Source organism: Xyrauchen texanus, chromosome 13 (genome assembly GCF_025860055.1).
Source record: "Xyrauchen texanus isolate HMW12.3.18 chromosome 13, RBS_HiC_50CHRs, whole genome shotgun sequence".
NCBI lineage: Eukaryota > Metazoa > Chordata > Actinopteri > Cypriniformes > Catostomidae > Xyrauchen > Xyrauchen texanus.
The window spans coordinates 34,934,857-34,959,675 of NC_068288.1; the positions used below are offsets into that span (position 1 = coordinate 34,934,857).

General features: G+C 37.3%; 1 protein-coding gene across 2 annotated transcripts; it reads right to left on the bottom strand.

Annotated features, from left to right (window-relative positions):
• Positions 1 to 7: 7 nt before the first annotated feature.
• Positions 8 to 16,246, bottom strand: hemk1 (HemK methyltransferase family member 1). Of its 2 annotated transcripts, XM_052140591.1 has the most exons (11): positions 16,009 to 16,246; positions 15,717 to 15,884; positions 15,529 to 15,620; positions 7,825 to 7,918; positions 7,489 to 7,620; positions 7,328 to 7,392; positions 6,757 to 6,806; positions 3,918 to 4,023; positions 3,714 to 3,809; positions 3,088 to 3,198; positions 9 to 1,861 (listed from the first exon to the last, which is right to left on the bottom strand). In XM_052140591.1, the coding sequence occupies exons 1-11, from the start codon at positions 16,075 to 16,077 to the stop codon at positions 1,828 to 1,830; spliced, it is 1,017 nt and encodes a 338-aa protein (XP_051996551.1). In that variant the 5' UTR covers positions 16,078 to 16,246; the 3' UTR covers positions 9 to 1,827. The 2 variants fall into 2 exon arrangements, with proteins under 2 accessions (XP_051996552.1, XP_051996551.1); XM_052140592.1 differs by lacking the exon at positions 15,717 to 15,884 and having other exon boundaries at positions 8 to 1,861; positions 16,184 to 16,239.
• Positions 16,247 to 24,819: the final 8,573 nt, after the last annotated feature.

A 24,819-nucleotide genomic window follows, 5' to 3' on the forward strand; every position in this document is an offset into this window, starting at 1 on the left:
TTTTTTTTATTACAATTTCGTAAAGCCATGGAAAAAGGGGCCTGTTAAGATGAATACAGGCAATTATTCACTCTTCACCTAGAGAGAGGGAGATTTTAATGTGACCCAGAATTATGAAATGTTTTCATAGAAGGGAATAGATACAGAATAGCACTACAGAGAATCAAACAATCAGACTATCTCTACTTCTAAGCACTGGCCTTCCAGTAAGTGTCTCGAACAAGGTCATTCAGGGTTCTAATCACAGAATAATAGGATTATTGGATGAACAAATGTGCATGAATTTGCTTTGCACTTCAGTTAATCATCCGAGCTCAAAATGTGCTCCTTGTACAAAATTAGATGGCTTTCTGATGAATGGATCCATAATTGTTGAGCACATGAGTACAACCATGTAGAATATTATTAGACTACGCACCTCATACATATTTCTGGGAATTTGATTTATATTGTGTAGCAAGTAATTAAAAAATTATAATATAGCCTATACAAAAATCTAACAATATTTATGGAACCCCCCCCCTCACCTCCAATTTATTATGCTTTTTTTTTTTTAAGGAAAGAAAATAACCAATAATGTATCATTTATATTAGTATATTGGAATACTCTCTCATCTAACAAATAGGCAGGACTTAAATTATTTGAATACCAAACCATTTATCTGAGATTGATAAGTATAACAGGATATTAATAATGATATTTATGATAAATGTACTGTATAGGAATACAGTATAACAGCATTGTTTCCTCGTCCCATTTTCCCGATAGTGAATCATTCTTTCAGCAAACCGTGATTCATATTTCCAAGAAACTGAGGCAGAGTTTTTTTTTTTAAACTCGATCCCAGTGCCGCACAAGCTTATGTAAATTTTCTGGTGACCTAAATATGTAATAAAAAACAATACAGAAATAATGAATCTGAGAACAGTATCAGTAAGGGTACTGAGTGAGAATTATTTAATTGAACAAATCACTTCAAAAGGTTCTATTAGGTTTCTTTATCAAAAAGTTTCTAAATTAAGCTGTAAGCATTGACACATTGGAGCATTAAATATAAATGTATTAGTGTAAACAACACAGGTGTTCAACACTAATGACATCGCAGAGGTCTACAAGAATGTTAAATAAATGAAAACATGGCTTTATTAACACATTACCAAAACAAAAATGAGCTTGTGTACGTGTCAAATTCTATTTCACCTATTCTGTGAACAGAATAGACAGATACAGAGTGCTTTTATAGGTTATGGTAATGGAGCAAGTCATGTTGTCTCTATGTCTGTCTTTGTGGTCTAGCTGAGTGAGAGAGCAGCGGCAATGGGCCAGCTGTTTCGCAGAATGAGCGCATTACTTCCAGGGAGAGACTAGTGCAGGGCTGGGAGGGGGAGTTCTTAGAAAAGGCCTGAATAATTATCTAAAGCACCCTGACATTGGCACACTGGGCGCACTCACAATTGATGCAGTCTCATTACAACAAACCAAAGCAATGCACACCTGCTTGCTTACCAATAAAAATCAAGCCAATGGTGAAGCTATAACAACAGTATGTTGTACAAATAGAGCCACAAGGTTGGATTAGCCAGGTTTTTAACTCTTAGAAAAACAGTGCTTGCTGGGAGCAAGCAGGACAGTGAAGGGACTGGCAGTGTGCCATAAGCAATTTGGCAAAAAGGCCACTTTAACAGGCAATTCCTAAAGGTAGAGTCTCTACTAATTAATCTCATGTCTCCTCTCCTTTTTTTTTTAGCTGTGTGTATACCCTGTGACCGTCTCCCGGCCTCCAGCCTTTCCAAATGTGTTTTTCTCCATACTTTGCTTCAGTCATTCTATCCCTTCTTCTGTAAAATACAGAATCGGGGCCTGGAAAACAAAACAAGAGTGTCTTATCAGTGCATTGTAAATAAAAAAAGCTGCTGATTTGACACCCAGAGATAATTGGGTGACAGAGTTACTTGAAATGGAAAATTACATTGCAGTCTAGTTTTGCACTTAGAAGGGTTTGTGGGATTGAGATTATAGTTCCTATTTTAAAGATAATTATAAAATAATCTCACATTGCCTTAGAGATACTGATCTGTTCAAAAGATGCAATAGAGTAAATACAAATTAAAAAAAGTTTGAAAATTCTGTCATTTAATCACCCTTATGACTTGCTTTCTTCCGTGGAGGAGTTTAGCAGTATGTCCAAGCTGCTCTCCTTCAAACAATGAAAGTGGATGGGGACCAGGGGGTGCCAAGTTCCAATATGGTCAAAAAAAAAAAAAGTCTACAAAAGCCATTGGCAGGCCCAGATGGAATCTGCATGCTCAGACCTCAGCAGAAAACTTTTCAGATTTCCACAAAATTATGACATCTGTCATTCATAAAAGTATTACGCTTTCCCCACCGCTTGCATGTATGTTTATAAAACATTTTGGATTTTCATAATTTCAATATTTGCCCATTTCTTGATGCTTTCTGCTACCAACAAGAGTGTATTACTCTCAGCTCCATTTAATACATTTTACTATGTTTACTGTAAAAACCCTTCTAAGGTTTTCCCTCCAAATCAGCACAGAAAATCTAGAGATTTCATTTGGGCCTGGCCACTGAATAGCTCTGTGTGAGGAACAAACTGAAATTTGAGTGGTTATTTACTGAAAATCTAGAAAATCTTTCTTGACAGCTGTGGTCACCATTCACTTTCACTACATGGAAAAGAGCAGCATGGAGATTCTGCTAAATAACTCATTTTGTGTTCCAAGGAAGAATGTACGTTGTATGCATTTGGAACACCGTAATGGTGAGTAAATTATGACAGAATTGAAACTATTCTTTTTATATAATTATCAATAGCTATAACAAAAATAATAATTGATTTGAGGCACCACCATGAACATAATTAACTAAGTAAAAATTTGTTTGTATTATACTTTACTTACTCGTTCAATTATACTGTAAGATGGAAATTACTCAGCCTACTCAATAGGAATTAATTTTGATTTCATAAATGTTTGTTTTAAGGCAGTCTTATAGCAGACCTTCACTGAAATTGAGCAGAATATCAAAACAAAAAACTGCACATAGTGTTAACAGAAGAACCTGACCTGTTGGTGAGGTCACAGCGGGTTTCCAGATAAAGCAACCCTGGCATCCTCTCCTCTATCAGCTTCTGAATGACAGGAGGATGGCATGGGGCAACCTCAAGGTAAACGCGCCTGGGCAGACACAGACATTTAAAGGAGGAGAGCAAAATGTGACAGGTGACTGACAGGATCTTTTACCACATAAAAACAACCTCGAAAGCCATTACAACCTCAAAAGCCATTCGATACGAAGAATGTGACTATGTCGTTTTACAGGCAAAAAACAATATCACCTTGCACAATGACAAAACAAAGTTTTGCCATTATCATCACCAAAGGCTAATTGGGCTGTTCATTATTGTGCATGCTTATGCATACATGTGTCTTGGCAGGAACGTGGGCGGGGGGAGTACTGGGAGAATGATCTGGTCCCAGGAATACTGTTATCTGCTGAACTACACAGAACTGTGTAGCACGCGATTCCCTGAAGCATTTAAGATATGCCGGGAAAGCTTCTTAGCAAGATTAAACCATTCTATTTATATTGCTGGCTAAAAGGACACAACACATGAGAATTTTCAACAAGAAACAGATATAATGCCAAACCACATATTATGGCTGTTGACAAACACATGCTTTTCGCTTACCCTCGCTCTGTTAAGAGCTTAGAGGCTAAAGCCAGAATTGGGCGAATAACAGACAGGCCGTCTGAACCCCCGTCCAATGCGCCGTGGTCCTCAAACCTTCCAGTGAAGAGGTGGGACCATTAAGAGATACATACATAATAGGTTACATAATAGGTTACATAACAGGCTAAATTCACAGGTGTCCACATCTCTGGTTGGACTTACAGGAGTATTTCTGTTTGCAATGACTTCATCTCTTGACTCAGCAGGTAGGGCGGGTTGCTGACTAGAAAGTGAACAGGGCCACATTCACTCATAATTGAATCTGCATCTAGGATTAGAAAAAACATTTGGTTCCCTCGTCATCCAATTTTATACAAATTTTATATAAAGAATAAATACCTTAATAATGAGCTAATTAAAAATATATCAAGGGAGGAAAACAATTAAATAAAATGGTAAAAGCATTTTGATAATTCATTTCCCCAATGGGAAATTAAAAGTCTGAAATATATTCAGTTGTTTGGTTTGAATAAAATATTATCATATATTTTTATACTATATACATATTATAGCACATAATACACAGTATATACTTATGTAATACAGTGTACGCAGTAGGCTAGTGTTATTTCAAACACTTTCTGTTAATGATCCATGACTTTCCTGAAATAATCCTCCAATTGAGTCTACTAGCTCCAAAAACAACACTTAACAAGATGTTTGGCCAACATTTCTGTAGAACTACCTTCATTTATGAAGTCAGTGAAGTGCAGCAGTTAACGAAAAAAAAAACAAGTTAATCTCAGAGCCTTATAAAAGCAATGTGGGTAGGTCAGTCTGTCTCCGTGTAACAAACCTGACATTTAGCAGTGAGGAGGATTGAACTGAATGCCTTGTTCCTTTCTAGATGAAAGACAAGCTGTAACCAGAAAAACCCAGCAAATCTCTGGAATTAGTGAAACAATTCTATTTCACTGCCATCAAGGCCCTTCTTGGATTTATCTGATCCAATCCCGGAAAATCTCGATTATCCACTATTATACTCATCTTATCTAATACACTAACAAAAATAAGTTTTACTTAATGTGCAGTCAGCATGAACTTTACAGCAAATATTGTAAGATGGTTAAAACTTTCAATGGCATCTGTAAGCATGATCAAATAAGCTAAAATACTTCTTAAATAGCAAGGGGTGGGGGGATGTGTATTGTAAACGAGTTGGATTCCATTCAGCAGAAATCCGTTGAGGTTTTTGTGGAATTTTGTGGCTGCAGATTATACGTGCAGGTCTAGCTGTGACTCATGCAAAGGTCACTTTGGACAGTCACAACAAAAGAGCCAAAACAAAGAGAGAGGAAATGAAAGGACCTGGGAAATGCAACAATCAAAGATGCCAGCTACTCCCTCATGCTTCATTCCCTTAAAGCTTTTTCATTCATCACCGACACAGCAGCAAGTAAATTAGCTATAAATGAAAATTAAATCGGAATTAATAAGTACTTTATGTACCAGTTTGTCACCTTATCCTGAACTAACTCTAAAAAAAGAATTGCTGAGAAAACTTAAAAAATCAAGGCAACATGATGCAAGATTTTTGAGATCTCTCCATTGTCTATAATTGTCCTTAGTTAGGGTGTGCCCGAAGCCAAATTGCTGTATTCGGAAAGACATGAATAATGACTTCAAAACGAATAACGAATTCATCTGAATAATACAAAATATAATTTTTTGACTGATTATCCAAGGAGCACAAGAATAAATCACCATTTTAAATAAGCATATCAAAATTCCATGAATTTATGAGTCTGTGAAGCCAATATTTCTAGCGTAAACCTTAAAAATGAAAATGTGCACAGTGTGATTTCAAATCAGATGGCCGCGGTCTCGACTCCGTTTGCGGTCTCTATTTATTGCTGGAGCTTGGCGAGAGTAGCATTAATTAAGACACTACATCATATGCATTTTCCACTTCTTGAAATGTCTATTCCCCTCCCTTCTCCCTATTTGGAACGCCCAATTCCCAATGTGCTCTAAGTCCTCGTGATGGCGTAGCGACTCGTCTCAATCTGGTGGCATAGGACGAATCCCAGCTGCCTCCGCATCTGAGACCGTCAACCGGTGAATCTTATCATGTGGCTTGTTGAGCGTGTTACAGCGGATATATAGCGCGTGTGGAGGCTTCACGCCACGCCATCCACGCAAAACTTACCACGCGTCCCACTATAGCAATCACGAGGAGGTTACCCCGTGTGACTCTACCCTCCCTAGCAACCGGGCCAATTTGGTTGCTAAGGGAGACCCGGCTGGAGTCACTCAGCACGCCCTGGGATTCAAACTATCGAACTCCAGTGGTGGTAGCCAGCGTCTTTAACACTGAGCTACCCAGGCCCCAATGAAATGTCTATTTTAATGTATCACATGATCCCATTTATTCATTTTTCAAACCAACCTGAGTGCGATGTTAAATTTCATTTAGTTTTGACATTTGGTTCTATCCAAATACAGATACAGATCAATTTGCAGCAGGAACTAATACAGATGGTGTGCATTGTTTGTTTAGTCAATGTGAATTTGTTTGTTTGTTCACTAAATGCAAAACATTTTGTTGAGAGAACTACTCATTTTTGTTCAGCCAACTATCAATCTCGCAATACGAGAACTTTAATTTTGTCACCATTTCAATTAAACAGTGTCGATCATGCTGACTTAAAGCAGTCTTTGAAAAGCACATAATTATCTCCCAAAAATGTGAGTGCATAGTGTAGAAATTTCTAAAAGTGTATTCATAATGATATAATGGTTCTATGCTGATGGTTTACCAGTTTGCATTGAAATGTCCTTATGACATGCTTGTATAAAAGCCATTGAAAAAATTTCATCATCTGAAAATAGATATTTAAAATGGACAGGTTCAACAGAAAATCACATGCTTCTTATGCTCTGACCAAATTTTACCACCTTTACTTTCTCTCACCCACACAAACAAATCTAAGAATAATTAACTGCCATGATTAGTCATTGCTTGAGTGAGGACTTTCCACGCTATTTTCATCAGTCTTACCGTTAATCACATCTAAATGTCGGACATCTAGTCTGTCCTGTAGACCCAATCTGGAACATAAAAAAGAGACTACTGACATATGTGGAATTCAATATCTATAATCAAATAATAAATATCGAATCATCCAAATGTAGACACAATGTTGGTGACTCTCATCTAGTAGGTAAAACTGGTTGAAGACCTGTTCTGGTAGTCGTGGGTAGCAGAGAAAATATGATGCTAAATGCTAATTATAAAATGCAACTAACATATTATCAAGCAGCATTAGTGATATAAATATGCAAATCATCAACTTTTAAAAGGGAGGATAAAACCTATATCATCAATTGAAGATGTCGAAGACAATTTTGGTGCAAATTTATCAGTCACTTCGTAAATGCCAACATGGGCATGCTGCATGACATGCCCTTACCCTCAAAAACTATGGACACAACTACGCAAGGTGAAAGAAAATATGGCCCTGAGTGCATTAAATGCGGGTTATGGCATTGGTCCAATGTAAAATCTGGGTCCTGAAGCAAAACCAGTTGAGAACCATTGGCCTATGCTGAACAGAGGCGCTGGCAATCACCTGCTTGCATTTTCCGTTGTTAGACATACTGCTGTCTGGCTCTGGTCCAAAGCAAATACCCTGAGCTTAAAGACACATGGGAACAGATGTTACACATGACATGCTACATTACTAAGAACAGCAAGATAAATAATTAGGACAAATGCACCTAGGGCGCTAACCTGTGGAATGCTGTGTAGTAGACTTAGAGAGATGGCCCCAGATCCACAGCCCACCTCTAGACATCGTAAATCAGTCCTGTACATTTCCCCCCATCTCAACTGGAGGTCCTCTAGAACCAGACCAACCAGCTCCTGCAAATCACATGCACATGACACGCATACCGCATATACAGTATTCACTATAATCAGTGTGTCCATTTGGAAATATATGTTTTCAAACAAACAATCTGTGTTTATCCAAAAAGTGACATCTATTTAAAGTCCATTATCAGTTGCAAAAGTGACAAGTGCTAAGTGGGTCACTGTGTGAGTGAGTGGATTCGTGAAGTTTGTCACCTCTGTCTCAGGACGGGGTATGAACACCGGAGGCCTCATTTTCAGAGTAAGGTCTCTGAAGTCCCACTCCTCAATAACATACTGTACTGGCATCCTAAAAAACACACACGTTCTTGAAGGTCAGGACAACAGGCAATCTATCTTCTCAGAGGCTTTAACTTAGACTCTTCATACAAAGTTACTATTTGCAGAGTCTGACACAGTGAATCAGGTATGGAGGAAAGGCACACAATATCCAAAGACTTGCCAATGCAGATTAATTTTTAATGTTTCCAGAACTTACAAATGTATTTGGATATCTGGGTAGATGTTAAATAACATGGACATGAAATTATTTCCTCAGCATTCATATTTAAGGTTAAAATTTATATTAGTGTTTAAGGGAAAGTGTATTAATTTTAGGTAACGACCGTTCACCATTTATTTTTCACCAATGTTCAATTTGATAGTCCTATGGTGTGACGAATAAATTCTATATTCTATAAATATTCTATACATTTACATATATCTCAATTAATGTGAAGTCATAAAAATGTACATATAATACATTTACAAGATTTAGAAAGATGGTGTTTAAAGTTACTCATCTCGCACGCAACTGTATAGAAACCTCACTACATATGTCTGTGAAATTAATGACATAGCATTTTGCAATAGCAATGCAAATATCATTATAATATAATGAGAAAAGAATGCAAAATCAGATGATTTATAGTTCTCTTCATGTTTTCTTGCTTTCTGATTTGTTCTCCATCAGACATGCATAAAGAATGATCAGTGGGTGGAATAAGTAATAAATCCTGAGAAATGGTTTAGGCTGGATCTTAAAAAGTAAATGAATAACAAACATTTACATTTAACTCATAAAATTAGCTTCTTTGTGTCTTCAGGTTATATTATGGCAGTGTTACTTTCTTGCAAATATTTTAACATTTACAGTCATTTAATGTTCTTTGAGGACATTTATGTGTGTATAGGGTCTTTATCATTAACCCTCCTATTGTCTTTGACAGGTAAATAATATGTAATAAATACAGCATAGTTTCTGGTACTGGAACCAAACATTGTGACTGTGAAGACCATCAAAAAACAAACAAAAGAAAAAAGAAAATTAATTTCTGTATATGGTAAATGGTCTGCATTTATACAGTGCTTTTTTAACCTTAGCGGTTTTCAAAGAGCTTTACACTGTAACTTATTCACCCATTCACACACACACACACACACACACACACACACACACACACACACACACACACACACACACACACACACACACACACACACACCAGGTGTGACCTTCAACCTTCTGATTTTATGGATATAATACAGCTTTAAATATTTTTTTGTACATCTAAGAATCAAATTTGACATATATAAAAAAAAACGCCCCATGCTGTTCACTAGCTCCCAGACCTGCTTCACTGTGTACTGCATCTTTCCCCCAAACTGCATACTTTCCTCTCAAATGGGGTTTGTTCACTAGAGGTGTGTAAATATATTGATTTTCCTATGCATCGCAATCTTCATTTGAACCATCTCAATATCGATTCTTAAATCCCAAGAAGTCATGTGCTCTTTGCGCAACCCTCTACTACAACGAAGGAAATCACTCGCATTTGCAACCAAATTTTGCGCTATGAGAGTAAAATGTATATGTTTGGCAACTGGCTGGTAAAAGTTCAGATTTCACTAACTGGTGATTGTGTAGTATAGTAGTGGAGTATTCAGCAAAATCTTTTCGCAACATGTTGAGAGTAAAAATTGTTCCATGTAATGATGTCCAAAGACAAGATAGAATCAATTCAATTTGTAATTGAAAAATGCCTCTTTTAAACACCCTTTTTGCTCTTCACAGTCAGTTGTTGATCAAAACAACTAACAATCTAATCATGCATAGCACAGATGAGGTAAAGCCATTCGAGTCTCTCTTGTTAACGTGCTCATTTACAGACGCTCTTTACAGAAATGCTGGTATTCTTAAAGAGACAGTATTGATTTTTAGCACATGTTCAACAAATCAATGTACAGTTGAAGTCAGACATTTACATACACTTAGGTTAAAGTCATAAAAACTAATTTTTTAACCACTCCACAGATTTCATATTAACAAACTATAGTTTTGGCAAGTCGTTTAAGACACCTACTTTGTGCATGACACAAGTAATTTTTCAGACAATTCTTTACAGACAGATTGTTTCACATTTAATTGACTATATCACAATTCCAGTGTGTCAGAAGTTTACATACACAAAGTTAACTGTGCCTTTAAGTAGCTTGGAAAATTCCAGAAAATTATATCAAGCCTTTAGACCAGTGGTACTCATTGCGCGGCCCGGGGGCCACATTGCGAGCTGCAAATTTTATTTTTCTATTTCCCATTAATTATACATAACATTGACACAATTTCAATTCAATGTGTTTAATGCAGGCCTGAATCACGTCATTGAAAATATATATTGTTCCCTGGACAGCAAATAGATGGCAGTATAGCGAAGCTGTTGAACAGAACAGCCAGAATAGAATGGAACTGCTCAGCTACAGCAACCAACACATATCAGTTTGCTAGTAGGAGCTGAAGTTGGAGTTTGAATAAAGATTCAAGGATATCATGGAGTACAAGGAGGTTTTCAACTTCATTGAGAACCCCTTTCATGTGCGAGTGTCATCTCTCACCCCAGTCATCACAGCTCTCTGTTCTGACCATGCTGGAATAGAGAGTGAGATAGTAGAGCTGCAGGCAAATAACACATTGCAAGGTGAACTAAGATCAGGTGTTACCCATTTCTGAAGCCTTGTGTCAGACACAGAGTATCCACTTCTGAAGCAGTGCGTGCATAAGCTGACATCATTTTTTGTCATTTTCAACAATGAACATTTTCAACAATGAACATTGTGAAACAAAAACAGAGAAAAAGACCAATGCATACCTGGCTTGCCTCACAAGGATAGCAACAACAGACAATACATTTAGATTGAATTTTAGAAAAGGGGCAGAAGGGATGTTTTCACTCATCCAACAACTGCGGTAACCCTTAATATGAGTCTTATACATGTGATGTAGCATATTTGATGTGTGTGTGTGTGTGTGTGTGTGTGTGTGTTTGTTGTACATCAAATCAATATTGCTCTGAATTTGCAATTGATTATAGATAATATTGGAAGAAAAGTACAAAATGCATCGTGTTATTAAATTGAAGATTCGGGGTCAAAAGCCTACTCGTTGTTCTGGCAGCCATACGTATCATCACTTACAGTGAGGAAAATAAGTATTTGAACACCCTGCTATTTTGCAAGTTCTCCCACTTAGAAATCATGGAGGGGTCTGAAATTGTCATCGTAGGTGCATGTCCACTGTGAGAGACATAATCTAAAAACAAAATCCAGAAATCACAATGTATGATTTTTTAACTATTTATTTGTATGATACAGCTGCAAATAAGTATTTGAACACCTGAGAAAATCAATGTTAATATTTGGTACAGTAGCCTTTGTTTGCAATTACAGAGGTCAAACGTTTCCTCTAGTTTTTCACCAGGTTTGCACACACTGCAGGAGGGATTTTGGCCCACTCCTCCACACAGATCTTCTCTAGATCAGTCAGGTTTCTGGGCTGTCGCTGAGAAACACGGAGTTTGAGCTCCCTCCAAAGATTCTCTATTGGGTTTAGGTCTGGAGACTGGCTAGGCCACGCCAGAACCTTGATATGCTTCTTACAGAGCCACTCCTTGGTTATCCTGGCTGTGTGATTCGGGTCATTGTCATGTTGGAAGACCCAGCCTCGACCCATCTTCAATGCTCTAACTGAGGGAAGGAGGTTGTTCCCCAAAATCTCGCAATACATGGCCCCGGTCATCCTCTCCTTAATACAGTGCAGTCAGCCCTGTCCCATGTGCAGAAAAACACCCCCAAAGCATGATGCTACCACCCCATGCTTCACAGTAGGGATGGTGTTCTTGGGATGGTACTCATCATTCTTCTTCCTCCAAACACGGTTAGTGGAATTATGACCAAAAAGTTCTATTTTGGTCTCATCTGACCACATGACTTTCTCCCATGACTCCTCTGGATCATCCAAATGGTCATTGGCAAACTTAAGACGGGCCTTGACATGTGTTGGTTTAAGCAGGGAACCTTCCGTGCCATGCATGATTTCAAACCATGACGTCTTAGTGTATTACCAACAGTAACCTTGGAAACGGTGGTCCCAGCTCTTTTCAGGTCATTGACCAGCTCCTTCCGTGTAGTTCTGGGCTGATTTCTCACCTTTCTTAGGATCATTGAGACCACACGAGGTGAGATCTTGCATGGAGCCTCAGTCCGAGGGAGATTGACAGTCATGTTTAGCTTCTTCCATTTTCTAATGATTGCTCCAACAGTGGACCTTTTTTCACCAAGCTGCTTGGCAATTTCCCCGTAGCCCTTTCCAGCCTTGTGGAGGTGTACAATTTTGTCTCTAGTGTCTTTGGACAGCTCTTTGGTCTTGGTCATGTTAGTAGTTGGATTCTTACTGATTGTATGGGGTGGACAGGTGTCTTTATGCACCTAATGACCTCAAATAGGTGCATCTAATTTAGGATAATAAATGGAGTGGAGGTGGACATTTTAAAGGCAGACTAACAGGTCTTTGAGGGTCAGAATTCTAGCTGATAGACAGGTGTTCAAATACTTATTTGCAGCTGTATCATACAAATAAATAGTTAAAAAATCATACATTGTGATTTCTGGATTTTTTTTTTTAGATTATGTCTCTCACAGTGGACATGCACCTACGATGACAATTTTAGACCCCTCCATGTTTTCTAAGTGGGAGAACTTGCAAAATAGCAGGGTGTTCAAATACTTATTTTCCTCACTGTATTTTAGGTGGACAAACACAAAATCCTATGAAAGATAGATGGGAATATGGTGTTTGCCTTCGACTACACTACTGGTGTGGCCCTCTAAATGATTGTCTCAACCCAAAGTGTCCCACTCAGAAAACATAGCGAGTAAAACTGCTTTAGACAATTAGCTTCAGATAAGAGGTATACTGAATTGGAGGTGTACCTGTGGATGTATTTTAAGGCCTACCATCAAACTCTTTGCTTGACATCATGGGAAAATCAAAAGAAATCAGCCAAGACTTCAGAAAAACAATTATGGACTTCCACAAGTCTGGTTCATCCTTGGGAGCAATTTCCAAATGCATGAAGGTACCACGTTCATCTGTACAAACAATAATACTTAAGTATAAACACCATGGGACCACGCAGCTATCATACCGCTCAGGAAAGAGACACATTTAGTCTCCTAGAGATGACTGTATTTTGGTGCGAAAAGTGCGAATCAATCCCAGAACAACAGCAAAGGACCTTGTGAAGATGCAGGAGGACACAGGTAGACAAGTGTGGCAGCGGGGGCGTGGTCAAGCGCCCGTCCGGGAGAGAAAAGCGGTAAGGGCGCTCACACCTGAGCTAAAATGATGACTAACACCTGTCTCTAATTTCAGTAACATGAGGAGAGCGGCATAAAAGGGCAGCAGTGACGGAGCATGGCAGTGACAACCCGTCCAAGAAAAAAAACCCAGAACCAGAGAGTGTGAGAGAAAAATAAAACCTTACCCCTTAAGCAGAGACTTGTTTCCGTCCCTTCCTTTGGGCGCGTGTCACAACAAGTATCTATATCCACAGTAAAACAAGTCCTATATCAACATAACCTGAAAGGCTGCTCAGCAAGGATGAAGCCACTGCTCCAAAACCACCATAAAAATCCATACTGCAGTTTGCAAGTGCACATGGGGACAAAGATCTTACTTTTTGGAGAAATGTACTCTGGGCTAATTAATTTTTTTTTTTTTACTGTTTTTGGTCATAATGACCATCGTTATGTTTGGAGGAAAAAGGGTGAGGCTTGCAAGCCAAAGAACACCATTCCAACTGTAATACATGGGGGTGGCAGCATCATGTTGTGGGGGTGCTTTGCTGCAGGAGGGACTGGTGCACTTCACAAAATAGATGGAATCATGAGGAAGGAAAATTGTGTGGATATATTGAAGCAACATCTCAAGACATCAGCCAGGAAGTTAAAGCTCAGTCGCAAATGGGTCTTCCAAATGGACAATGACCCTAAGCATACCTCTAAAGTTGTTGCAAAATGGCTTAAGGACAACAAACTCAAGGTATTGGAGTGACCATCACAAAGCCCTGATGTCAATCCGAAAAAGCTTTTGTGGGCAGAACTGAAAAAGCGTGTGTGAGCAAGGAGGCCTATAAACCTGACTCAGTTACAACAGTTCTGTCTGGAGGAATGGGCCAAATTTCCAGCAACTTATCGTGAGAAGCTTGTGGAAGGCTACCCCAAAATGTTAGACCCAAGTTTAACAATTAAAAGGTAATGCTACCAAATACTAACAACATGTATGTAAACTTCTGACCCACTGGGAAGGTGATGAAAGAAATAAAAGCTGAAATAAGTCATTCACTCTACTATTATTCTGATATTTCACATTCTTAAGATAAAGCAGTGATCCTAACTGACCTAAGACAGGGAATGTTTTCAGAGTTTAAATGTATTTGGCTAAGGTGTATGTAAAGTTCTGATTTCAACTGTAAATACCAGTACAAATCAACAGTAAACCTGTAACAAAAAAGAATATATGCAATACAATATCATATTTATTGACTGAATACATGGATTTGTAAATTTATAAAAAGCTAAAATGTGACCAAAATCACGAAAAACTAATACAATAAAATTTGTAAAATTAACATTTTCGTAATGTGCTGCAAAAAGTTAGAATGTCCCCTGCACAATTAACAGCAATAGGCTGGGAGAGAATTTATTTCAAATGTAAGCAAAAGGGACATTAAAACGGACATATACCCAAAAGAATCAGCATCGAATCCAGAGCTTGTAAATCTGGAATCGAATCGAGAAATCTGTATCAATACCCAGCCTTATGTCCACACACAGTTTTTTTGTTTTGTTTACAGTATTGAAAATGTTAGTAAATAAGTTCACTAACATGATTTTATATGATAGGGTACAATGGGGCAAAAGCCCCTCCAATGGTAAAAGACCTTTTGGATGTTATTTTCTTCTAAAACATTAGATGGCAGAAATAACTATTATGGCAACTTTTTAAACTTCTATAACACTGCAACAAATTGTTTGACATTAGTGGGGAGGAACAGATTTTTTGCAACGGACATGGAAAGTGGGCCCATTTTGACTGCTGGAAAAGGCAATAAAGATTCATTTGTGAAATAGATATGCACTAAAATTGTAACTCTAAAATGAACACTGTTAATTTTCTACAAGCAGAATAAATTAGAAATTGTTTTAATATAGTTAAGATATTATAAAATGCCAAAAGTGATTGAATTAAATGCTAATCGAGACATCCTCTGCCAATGTTTGCCAAGTTTTAAAACATACACAATTCTATATATATATATATATATATATATGTTTTACTCCATTACATTTCAGTATTTATAACTTTTTAACCATTTCTTTATACACTTTGGGACTATCATACAACAAAAGGTGAAGTGGGGTCTTTATTTTTAATACGGGCCAAAAATGACCACACAAAAGAAGGCTGCAGTAACTTAAGACAATGGGAGGGTTAAAAACTCAAAAGGAGTCCAGACAGGACGGATGTGCTCTATCCACTATGTGGTATGTTGTAGAAGTAAGTGCAAATGTACAGTGTAATACCTTGTAAGACGTTTGGAGCATAGATTCCACACTCTTTCTCTCTCTCTAACTGTCAGCTTGTCTCTCAGCTTGCCCCTCTCTACACATTCCAACTTTCAGAGAAAAAAGACAGAAAAGAATACAAAGTGAGCAAAAGTAAGTGAAGATGTATTTTATTGAGAAAAGGGGAATGAATGGGAACTACTAACTGTTTTTCTGCCCAGAACATGAGCTACAATGTATTGACTGGAGAGGAGAGGCTCAGAGATGCCGTGCTGTTTGAAATGTTGCGCCCACATTCTGACTGCCTGTTCTGCTGTTATACTACCAGAAGCAGCAGCGCCCTCTGCCGCACCTGAAGCCAACCTGACAAAACTCTGACCATCCAGAAAGACTACGTTACCACGCTGCTATACAGCAAAACACTGTAATGTTTTGATCAACTGACCATTATAGAGTTATGGCAATCAAATGCATAGGAGGTAAGTAGTGGCCACTTACTCTCCGTTTTGAATCTCCACCGTATCGTTGCATTAATCGCCTAAGAAACCAAACGCTCTTGAACATCATAGTGAGGTACTGAATGCTAATCGAGCTAAATAAGTGTTGGGTTGTTTTTAACTGTGGAGTAACGCTTTTTAAGAGACTCTATAATAAAAAAGAACAACTTATGTACCGAAGAACGTGCATCAGCCCCCATAGCTGTAAATCCAAAGAACATCACAAAACCATATGCACGTTGAAGACTGTGGCAGATTTCAAAATAAAAGCCCTGAAAGAGCGCAACAAAATGCGGACAATAATTTTTTTAAAAGGACAAATGCATCACTCATTGGTAAAGTCTTTCAAAACGAAAATGCAAAATCTGTATATTCTGGTTCTCACTGGTATGAGTGGGGATACACAATGTATTTTATATTTTGTGTTATGGGTGTATATATAATATTTACGCCTGATAACTGTTATCTGACATGACCACAAGAGTGCGCAAGAACATTTATTATAATGTACATGCTTAATTTAAATTTCAAGTGAAAGGTCTGAGTAGTTAAAAGGATAGTTCACCCAAAAATGAAAATTCACTCATAATTTACTCACCCTCATGGCCTCCTAGATGTGTCTGACTTTCTTTCTTCTACAGAACACAAATTACAGTTTTTAAAAGAATATCTCGGCTCTTTAGGTCCTCACAAATCAATGCATGAGAATGTTAACCAGAACTTTGAACCTGCAAAAAGCACATAAAGGCAGCATAAAAGTAATCCATATGACACCAGTGGTAAAATCCATGTCTTCAGGAGGGATATAAAAGGTGTGGTTAAAAAAACATCCATATTTTATTTAACTATAAATCTCCACCTTTGACCAGCCCCGACCAGTAGATGGCGATATGCATGAAGAATGCAAATCACCATAAAAACAAAAGAAGTAGAATGTAGAAGTGAAAGTAAAAGTGGATATTTATAGTAAAAATGACTTCAATATTGATCTCCTCCTCACCCATACATATTATGATCACTTTTGAAGTCACATAATAAAGTCATACACATCTGGCATTTAAAAAGGATACCCATTACCTTCAATCATACTTTAATCAAAATATGGATTTATTGTGGAGGCACAACAGAAGTGGTATTGAACATCTGTTGAAAGCCACCTGAGTGATAATAGTTTTGTAACAACAATATTGAAAGTTAATGTAATAACAAAAATCAACAGGGACATTGTCATATTGTAATCTATACACAATAACAGAGCATCTATTTATACAGTGTATAATTCTAGTTATAGTTTTTAACCTATCCAACTTTTTTTTCTTCTTTTTTTGATGACAGAGTACCTGTCACAGATAGAAGTTAAAGACATTGTGGTTTTTGCTCTCTGCAATCCAAGTTGGAGAAGAGAAAAGGCTGCAGAGATCACATGAGGGGAGAACAGAGTGGGGGATGGAGGACTGGTGCTCTCAGCCAGATGGGACTGATTGTTAATGTGTGCTGCAGCGGTTGCAGTGTGTAGCCTCAGTCTGTCTGTGAACACCAGCACACATGATTCCAACTATAAGTCCAGTGTTTACCCTGAAAAACAGTCTGACAATCAGAATGTACAACCCTCTATCTGAACAACAGAATGATGAAATAACAAATGAGAAAACGAGGGATGTGGAAGTGAAAGGAAGAAGCAAGTAAGCAGAGGAGAAATGAGGAAACAAGGCTAAGGAATGGAAAAGCTATAAGAAAGATAAAAGCATTAATTCAATATAAACAGAAAAGAAATGGAAACACTTATCAGGCCTCAGTTTTTCAGTCACATTTTTCTTCTTGAGGCAAATCTGTGATTTGCCTGCCAGGAAAAGTGAGCCTGCATTGGTGTGGTGGCCTGTGAAACTGCACAGTTAAAGGTATAGTTCACCCAAAAATGAAAATTACATCATCATTTTCTCACCATCTTGTTGTTCCAAACCTGTTTGAGATTCTTCCTTCTGTGGAACACAAAAGGACATGTTAGGCAGAATGTTAGCCTTAGTCACCAGTCTCTTTCAATGCATTTTTTTCTTTTTCTTCCAAACAATGAAAGAGAGTTGTGACTGAGGCACAATATTTTACCCCATAATTTATATTTTCTAATCATTTACTCACCCTCATGCCATCCAAGATGTGTTTGACTTTCTTTCTGCTGATGAACACAAATTAAGATTTTTAGAGAAATATCATTTGGTCCATTCAATGCAAGTGAATGTTGGCCAGAACATTGAAGCTTAAAAAGCATATAAAGGCAATGTAAAAGTAATCAATACGACTCCAGTGATTAAAGCCATGTCTTAAAAAATTATATGATAGGTATTTAAGTACTTTTCTTTACTATAAATGTCCACTTCACTTCCACATTCTTCTTTTGTTTTTGGCAATTTGCATTCTTTGTGCATATCGCCACCTACTGGCCAGGGAGGAGAATTTACAGGAAAATAATATATTATTGTGAATAACTGCTGAGAGAATTTTCTATTACTGTTGCTATTCCTTTAATATCTTCATTTGTTTTGCATGGAAGAAATATGGGCATCTTAGAAATACTTTTAGTTTGATTGTGTCTCACTGTGAGGAAGTTATGTATATCTGTATGGTATGTATACAGCACAGAGACAGCACTCGTAAAGATAATAAACGATATTCGCTTAAATACTGATACAGGCAAATTATCAGTACTGGTACTACTCGACCTCAGTGCTGCATTTGACACTGTTGATCACAACATACTTCTTGACAGGCTGGAAAACTGGGTGGGGCTTTCTGGGATGGTCCTAAAATGGTTCAAGTCATACTTAGAAGGGAGAGGTTATTATGTGAGTATAGGAGACCATAAGTCTGAGTGGACATCCATGACATGCAGAGTCCCTCAAGGCTCAATTCTTGCACCACTCCTGTTCAACCTGTATATGCTCCCAATGAGCCAAATAATGAGAAAGAACCAAATTGCTTACCACAGCTATGCAGACGACACACAGATCTACTTAGCCCTATCACCTAACGATTACAGCCCCATTGACTCCCTGTGCCAATGCATTGATGAAGTTGGATGTGCCAAAACTTTCTTCAGTTAAACTAAGACAAAACTGAAGTCATTGTGTTTGAAAAAAAAGATGAAGTTCTCAAGGTGAATGCATACCTTGACGCTAGGGGTCAAACAACTAAAAATCAAGTCAGGAATCTTGGTGTGTCTCTAGAGTCAGACCTTAGTTTCAGTAGTCATGTCAAAGCAATAACTAAATAAGCATACTATCATCTGAAAAATATTGCAAGAATAAGATGCTTTGTTTCCAGTCAAGACCTAGAGAAACTTGTGCATGCTTTCATCACCAGCAGGGTGGATTATTGTAATGGACTCCTCACTGGCCTTCCCAAAAGACCATAAGACAGTTGCAGCTCATACAGAACGCTGCTGCCAGGATTCTGAGCAGAACCAGAAAATATGAACATATCACACCAGTCTTCAGGTCTTTACACTGGCTCCCAGTTACATTTAGGATTGATTTTAAAATATTATTACTGATATATAAATCACTCAATGGGCTAGGACCTCAATATATTGCAGATATGCTCACTGAATATAAACCCAACAGATCACTCAGATCATTAGGATCACATCAGCTAGAAATACCAAGGGTTCACTCTAAGCAAGGAGAGTCTGCTTTTAGCTATTATGCCAGCCGCAGCTGGAACCAGCTTCCAGAAGAGATCAGATGTGCTCCTACAGTAGTCACATTCAAATCCAGACTCAAAACACATCTGTTTAGCTGTGCATTTACTGAATGAGCACTGTGCCACTGTGTGTCCGACTGTTTGTACTGGATTTTATTTTATTTTATATTCTAAACTGTTTCAATTATTCTTATTTTTTTATTCTTATTTTAATCTCTTCTATGTAAAGCACTTTGAATTACCATTGTGTATGAAATGTGCTATATAAATAAACTTGCCTTGCCTTGTCTTGCCTTACAGGTATGTATACAGTAGATTCTTAAACATACCTGTTGTCTGTTTGTCTGTCAGCATGTCAGCCTGTTGACATGTGAGTTGCAGCAGACATCATATTTGGTTCTGTAGATCAACAACCACCCCCAACAGATCTCTCTTCCTATCTATCGGTCTATCTACCTCACTATTTTTCTTTCTCACTTCCTATCTATCTGTCACTGGATCAGTGTATTCTAGAAATGATGCAAAATGAACCAGATAAAGGCTTGAGCATGTGAGTTTTAATATAATATTCAAAGAGCAAATTCTGCTGAAAATCTAAAGCATTGTTCTAAACCATTTTCCAGTAAACTGAATAGAATGAGCACTCTAAAGCAATGTTTTACTTCAAGTTTCTATAGAAAGGCAGAAAAGATCAGACCTGTGACAAGGTAGTTAGCATATGTTCTCTGACAAATTGAGGTGTGATTCTAATGTAGGCTTTAGGCAAAGAGAGATTGAATCTGGCATATCTCCTTATCATTTCTGGTTCTGTACTCTCTTCTGTGACAAAAGACCAAAAATGAATTCATATTATTCACAATATAATTAGTATAATATCAAGTCAGCTTGAACGTCAGAGAATTGTGCTGGTAATATGTTATTTTATAATATTTATTTTGCCTTACAGATATTCAAAATGAAAATGGCAGTGTCATTTTTGTCATTCTTAAAATTATTTAAGAATGACAAATACTGTATATGCTGGAAATATTTAGGATTTCTAACATGCACTTAGCTACACAGCTAATACACTGGCAGTAGCTGTGATTATAGCAACACTTATGTGGATTTGGTTCTGTCCTATTTTCACTTGATTCGCATGCCATCTTAAAATTCAAATTTCTCAAAGATAAATATATTCAGGTAATCAGGTATTGGCCACGTAACTGAAGGAGAACATTAATGGGTTAGTTTACCCAAAAGTGAAAATTATGTAATCACTTACTCAACCTCATGTAGTTTCAAACTCATATGATTTTCTTTTCTTTTTTTCAGAGGAACACAAAATATTATGTTAAGCACAATGTTACTCTCAGTCACCATTCAAATTCATTGTATGGAAAAAAGGATGCAATGAAAGTGAATGGCTAATGACTAAGGCTAACATGCTGCTTAACATCTATTGTGTTTAATGGGAGAAAGAAAGTTGTATTGGTTTAGAGCCACTTAAGGGTGAGTAAATTATGACAGAATTTTCATTTTTGGGGAACTATCCCTTTTATTCTTTACATCAAAACAAATCATCAGCTTATATGATCTTAGCTCCCTTAATATATATATATATATATATATATATATATATATATATATATATATATATATATATATATACGTGTGTGTAGCATTTCATTCTGTGTTCATTCGTTCAATCCCCTGCAGCGGTCCAGACAGAGTCCTCTCTGGCATATATATTCTCAATGGTGACTCATTTTGGTGTTTTGAGCCTCCCAAAGGAAGCTCTCTTTCTCCCTCTGCAATTCTTCAGACTGAAATACTGAGAAGAAGCTCACAATGCCGCTTTGTCCCTCAAAAACACTGAAGTCATAGTTCCCCAAGCTACTGCCCCCTGAGATGCCTAGAAGTGATGAAGGGAAAAGAGGGGCACAGGGCTTGGTAAATTACTTGGTCATTTTTTTGCCATGAACCAAAGGGTACAAAGCATTCTTGTGCCTCTGAAGGGACTCTCACAGCCCCATCATCAGTAGAAATTATGTTCTAAGAAATGATTCCCAGTGTCCTTCATGTTGATAGTGAGAGTTATTATTTCTCTAATACTTTGGTTACTTGGATGCTAAAACATCAATATATAGAATATGTGAATGATGCATGACGATAAATTCAATGATCAACACAATTGTAAAAATTCTGTTTTCAGACTGGAAATTGAGTACCCCACCCCCATTGCAAATTCCTGAGTCAAGCTAATGAATGTGTTCTTCTCAAAGTTAAGGGGCTGTCAAACACTGCTTGGGACTGATTTTGTTTGGCTTCATAAAAATATCAAATGTATATTTCTATAGAATATATCAGTTACAATGTCAACTGTATGGTATTACACACCAGACTGATTACAGTGTAAATTCGGCACCAGGAGGTCAAAAGTTCTGTAGGTAAAATCGGCCTGTGCTTACTGAAATGTGAAACCACTGCCCCCAGTGGCCAAGTCTGGAATTGTTCTTGAGATGAAATGTCCAGAGGGTGGTGCCAAAATTGAGTTGGACTTTGTGTTATAAATCACCTAATACAATCAATAGGAATACAAATTCCCTAATATTTCCTACACCCAAACCTCAACTCTTAACTGTCAGTGGAGTAAATAATGTAATTTTAGAGCAAAAACATAACCTCTGAATCACACTCATCATTGTTATGTAAACGCAATTACTTCCTTGTTTCCACAGGAATAGAACCCATGTCTCTGTATTTGCACAGGCAACATGCTATCATAAGAGCCAAGGGGAAAAGTAATCGTGTTATTGTAATTATAATTAATGGAAAAATGTCTGATAAGGACGTCACTTGTCAGTAATTCGGCAGTATAGGGTCAATTTCTGAGTACATGAACAGCATGCAGACTTCATGTGTGATCATGTTGTATGCACAACAGGCAGTAACAAATAGGCCTAAATTGCTACCCTTTTAAATTTGACACAGAATGATCTGTTGACCGGGTCCCCATATCATAAGGCTCACAGAATGAGCCTTATGATATGCCTTAAGATACCTTAATGACTGAAGCTGGATTACCATAAACAGCCCAGAGAATGTAAACAGCAGTTCAGACATTGTAAATAGGGTTTTCAATCCATATGTCACCACCCTTATATAAAGTTACTGTGCAGTAACACTAACAGTTGAAATTTTGAAATTATGTTTATCCTAGTGTGACCTTTGTCCTTCTGTGCAGACACAGAAAAAGATGGTTTTTGCTTCACTATACGCAACGCATAATTTAAATGAATTTAAACCGACTGATCTCAGTTCAAAAGGCTCTGGGCTGTCAGTGAAGGGTTAAACTTTCGAGTTTTTTGTTTAAGGGGCAGGTCAAGGCTGTTCGCGAGCAGCCAATGAAGACCAGAGGTGGGTTTTTTGTTACCATATGGTGTAGGTTCTATACTAACGACACGTTTCAGGTGTTCCGAATCGGTTCTTTCTTTGGGTCATTAACTCTATTTGTCGTGCACTTTGATTTTTGAAACTTTGCAGACGTGTTTACATTCACAAACAGCTATATAACACACTACATGAAAGGTAATATTTGAAAAACCATAGGAGGTGCTCTTTAAATTAAATATTATTTTGACTGTTCAGCCCGTTCCCGCCACCTCCTTTCCCATGTCAACCTTGTTACAGAATAAGTTCTCTAATAATTTTCTCACCTTTATGCCAAAAAGAAAGTCATACACATCTGGGATGGCATGAGGGTGAGTAAATGATGAGAGAATTTTCATTTTTGGGTGAACTATACCTTTAACATAAGTGTTTTAATTAAAACCCATGAATTAAGGACGAATGCAATTTTCGCCTCTCTTTGCAAATTAACTTTAATCAAAGGAAAAAGTTAATTCAACAATTAAGAGCCTGATGAAAGATCAATATTAGTAAAGCCTACTGTCAAAATGTTTGAAGATAGCCCTTCACAAATTAGGTGTTTATTAAACATTTTACAGATAGTATTGTTAATAATATCAGTAAATGTACATCTGCATACCAACTCAAAATCAATGCTTTACTGTTAAATGTGCATTATATTTGACACAAACTATGTAATTTTAATATTGTAAACTGTATTTGTGTTTCAACAATTAAACCCCTGCCTAAAGGAATATGAGAGATTCTAGTGAGAATTGCAAGCACATTAAATCGAACAAGTACAGCAATTTGGATGCTGCAACACCACCTTACCTCACATACATACAGTGTCTTGTAGCGTCACTCAGATCACGGTCCATTTCATTAAGAGACTTTCTCCTGCATAGCAAGATCACTGATCAAATGGCTTGATGACAGAGCTAAGATATGGACCTCTGAGACATCAGGTTTAAACACCACACTGACAGGAACTGTCAAGCCACTCTGTGTTAGTTTTTACTGATGTCTTTGACAGAGCCATGCTTTCGGATTGGTTTTCCCAAATTCACATGTTGAATACTATGAAATTATAGATGCAAAACATTATTGCATCTATACTGTATGTTACACATAATACTTTCAAACACATTTTTATCACAAGCTGGTATGTTATGCTAATCAGACTAATTACTAAACACCCACAGATTTATAAAAAAAAAAATTGTTAATTGAACATCTGTGCTATTTCTCACTCCTGTTAGAAACAACCACATACAACCATCAGACATTCCTCGTTCATTTTGGTCTTCACAATGTTCTCAATAACTTAGTAATTAGTGAATGTCTATTGCCCATTATCCAGGTAAGAACCATCTTTTTAATTGTATTCCTGACAAAATGAACAAACGTAAAATAATGAGATATAGTGACAGATACAGTATAGGGGTGATACAAACCTCCCAGACAATGGAAAATAGAACAGAACAGAACATTGGATGTTCAGTGCACTGGCTGGCATTTAATAAGTGTAGTCTTGCTGTTTTGTGCAAGAAGGGATAGTTCACCCAAAAATAGCTACATTTTAAAGGGATAGTTCACCCCAAAATTTTAATTCTCTCATCATTTACTCACCCTTATGCCATCCCTGATATGTGACTTCTTTTCTTCTGCTGAACACAAACAAAGATTTTTAGAAGACTATTTCAGCTCTATAGATCCATTCAAT

Excerpts from the sequence above, each read along its gene's own strand:
- hemk1 (XM_052140591.1), bottom strand. The coding sequence starts at position 16,077 with ATGATGTTCAAGAGCGTTTGGTTTCTTAGGCGATTAATGCAACGATAC. Across the intron at positions 15,885-16,008 it reads GTGGAGATTCAAAACGGAGA|AGTTTTGTCAGGTTGGCTTC; the intron begins GTAAGTGGCCAC and ends CTGGATGGTCAG. Across the intron at positions 15,621-15,716 it reads ATGTTCTGGGCAGAAAAACA|TTGGAATGTGTAGAGAGGGG; the intron begins GTTAGTAGTTCC and ends TTTCTCTGAAAG.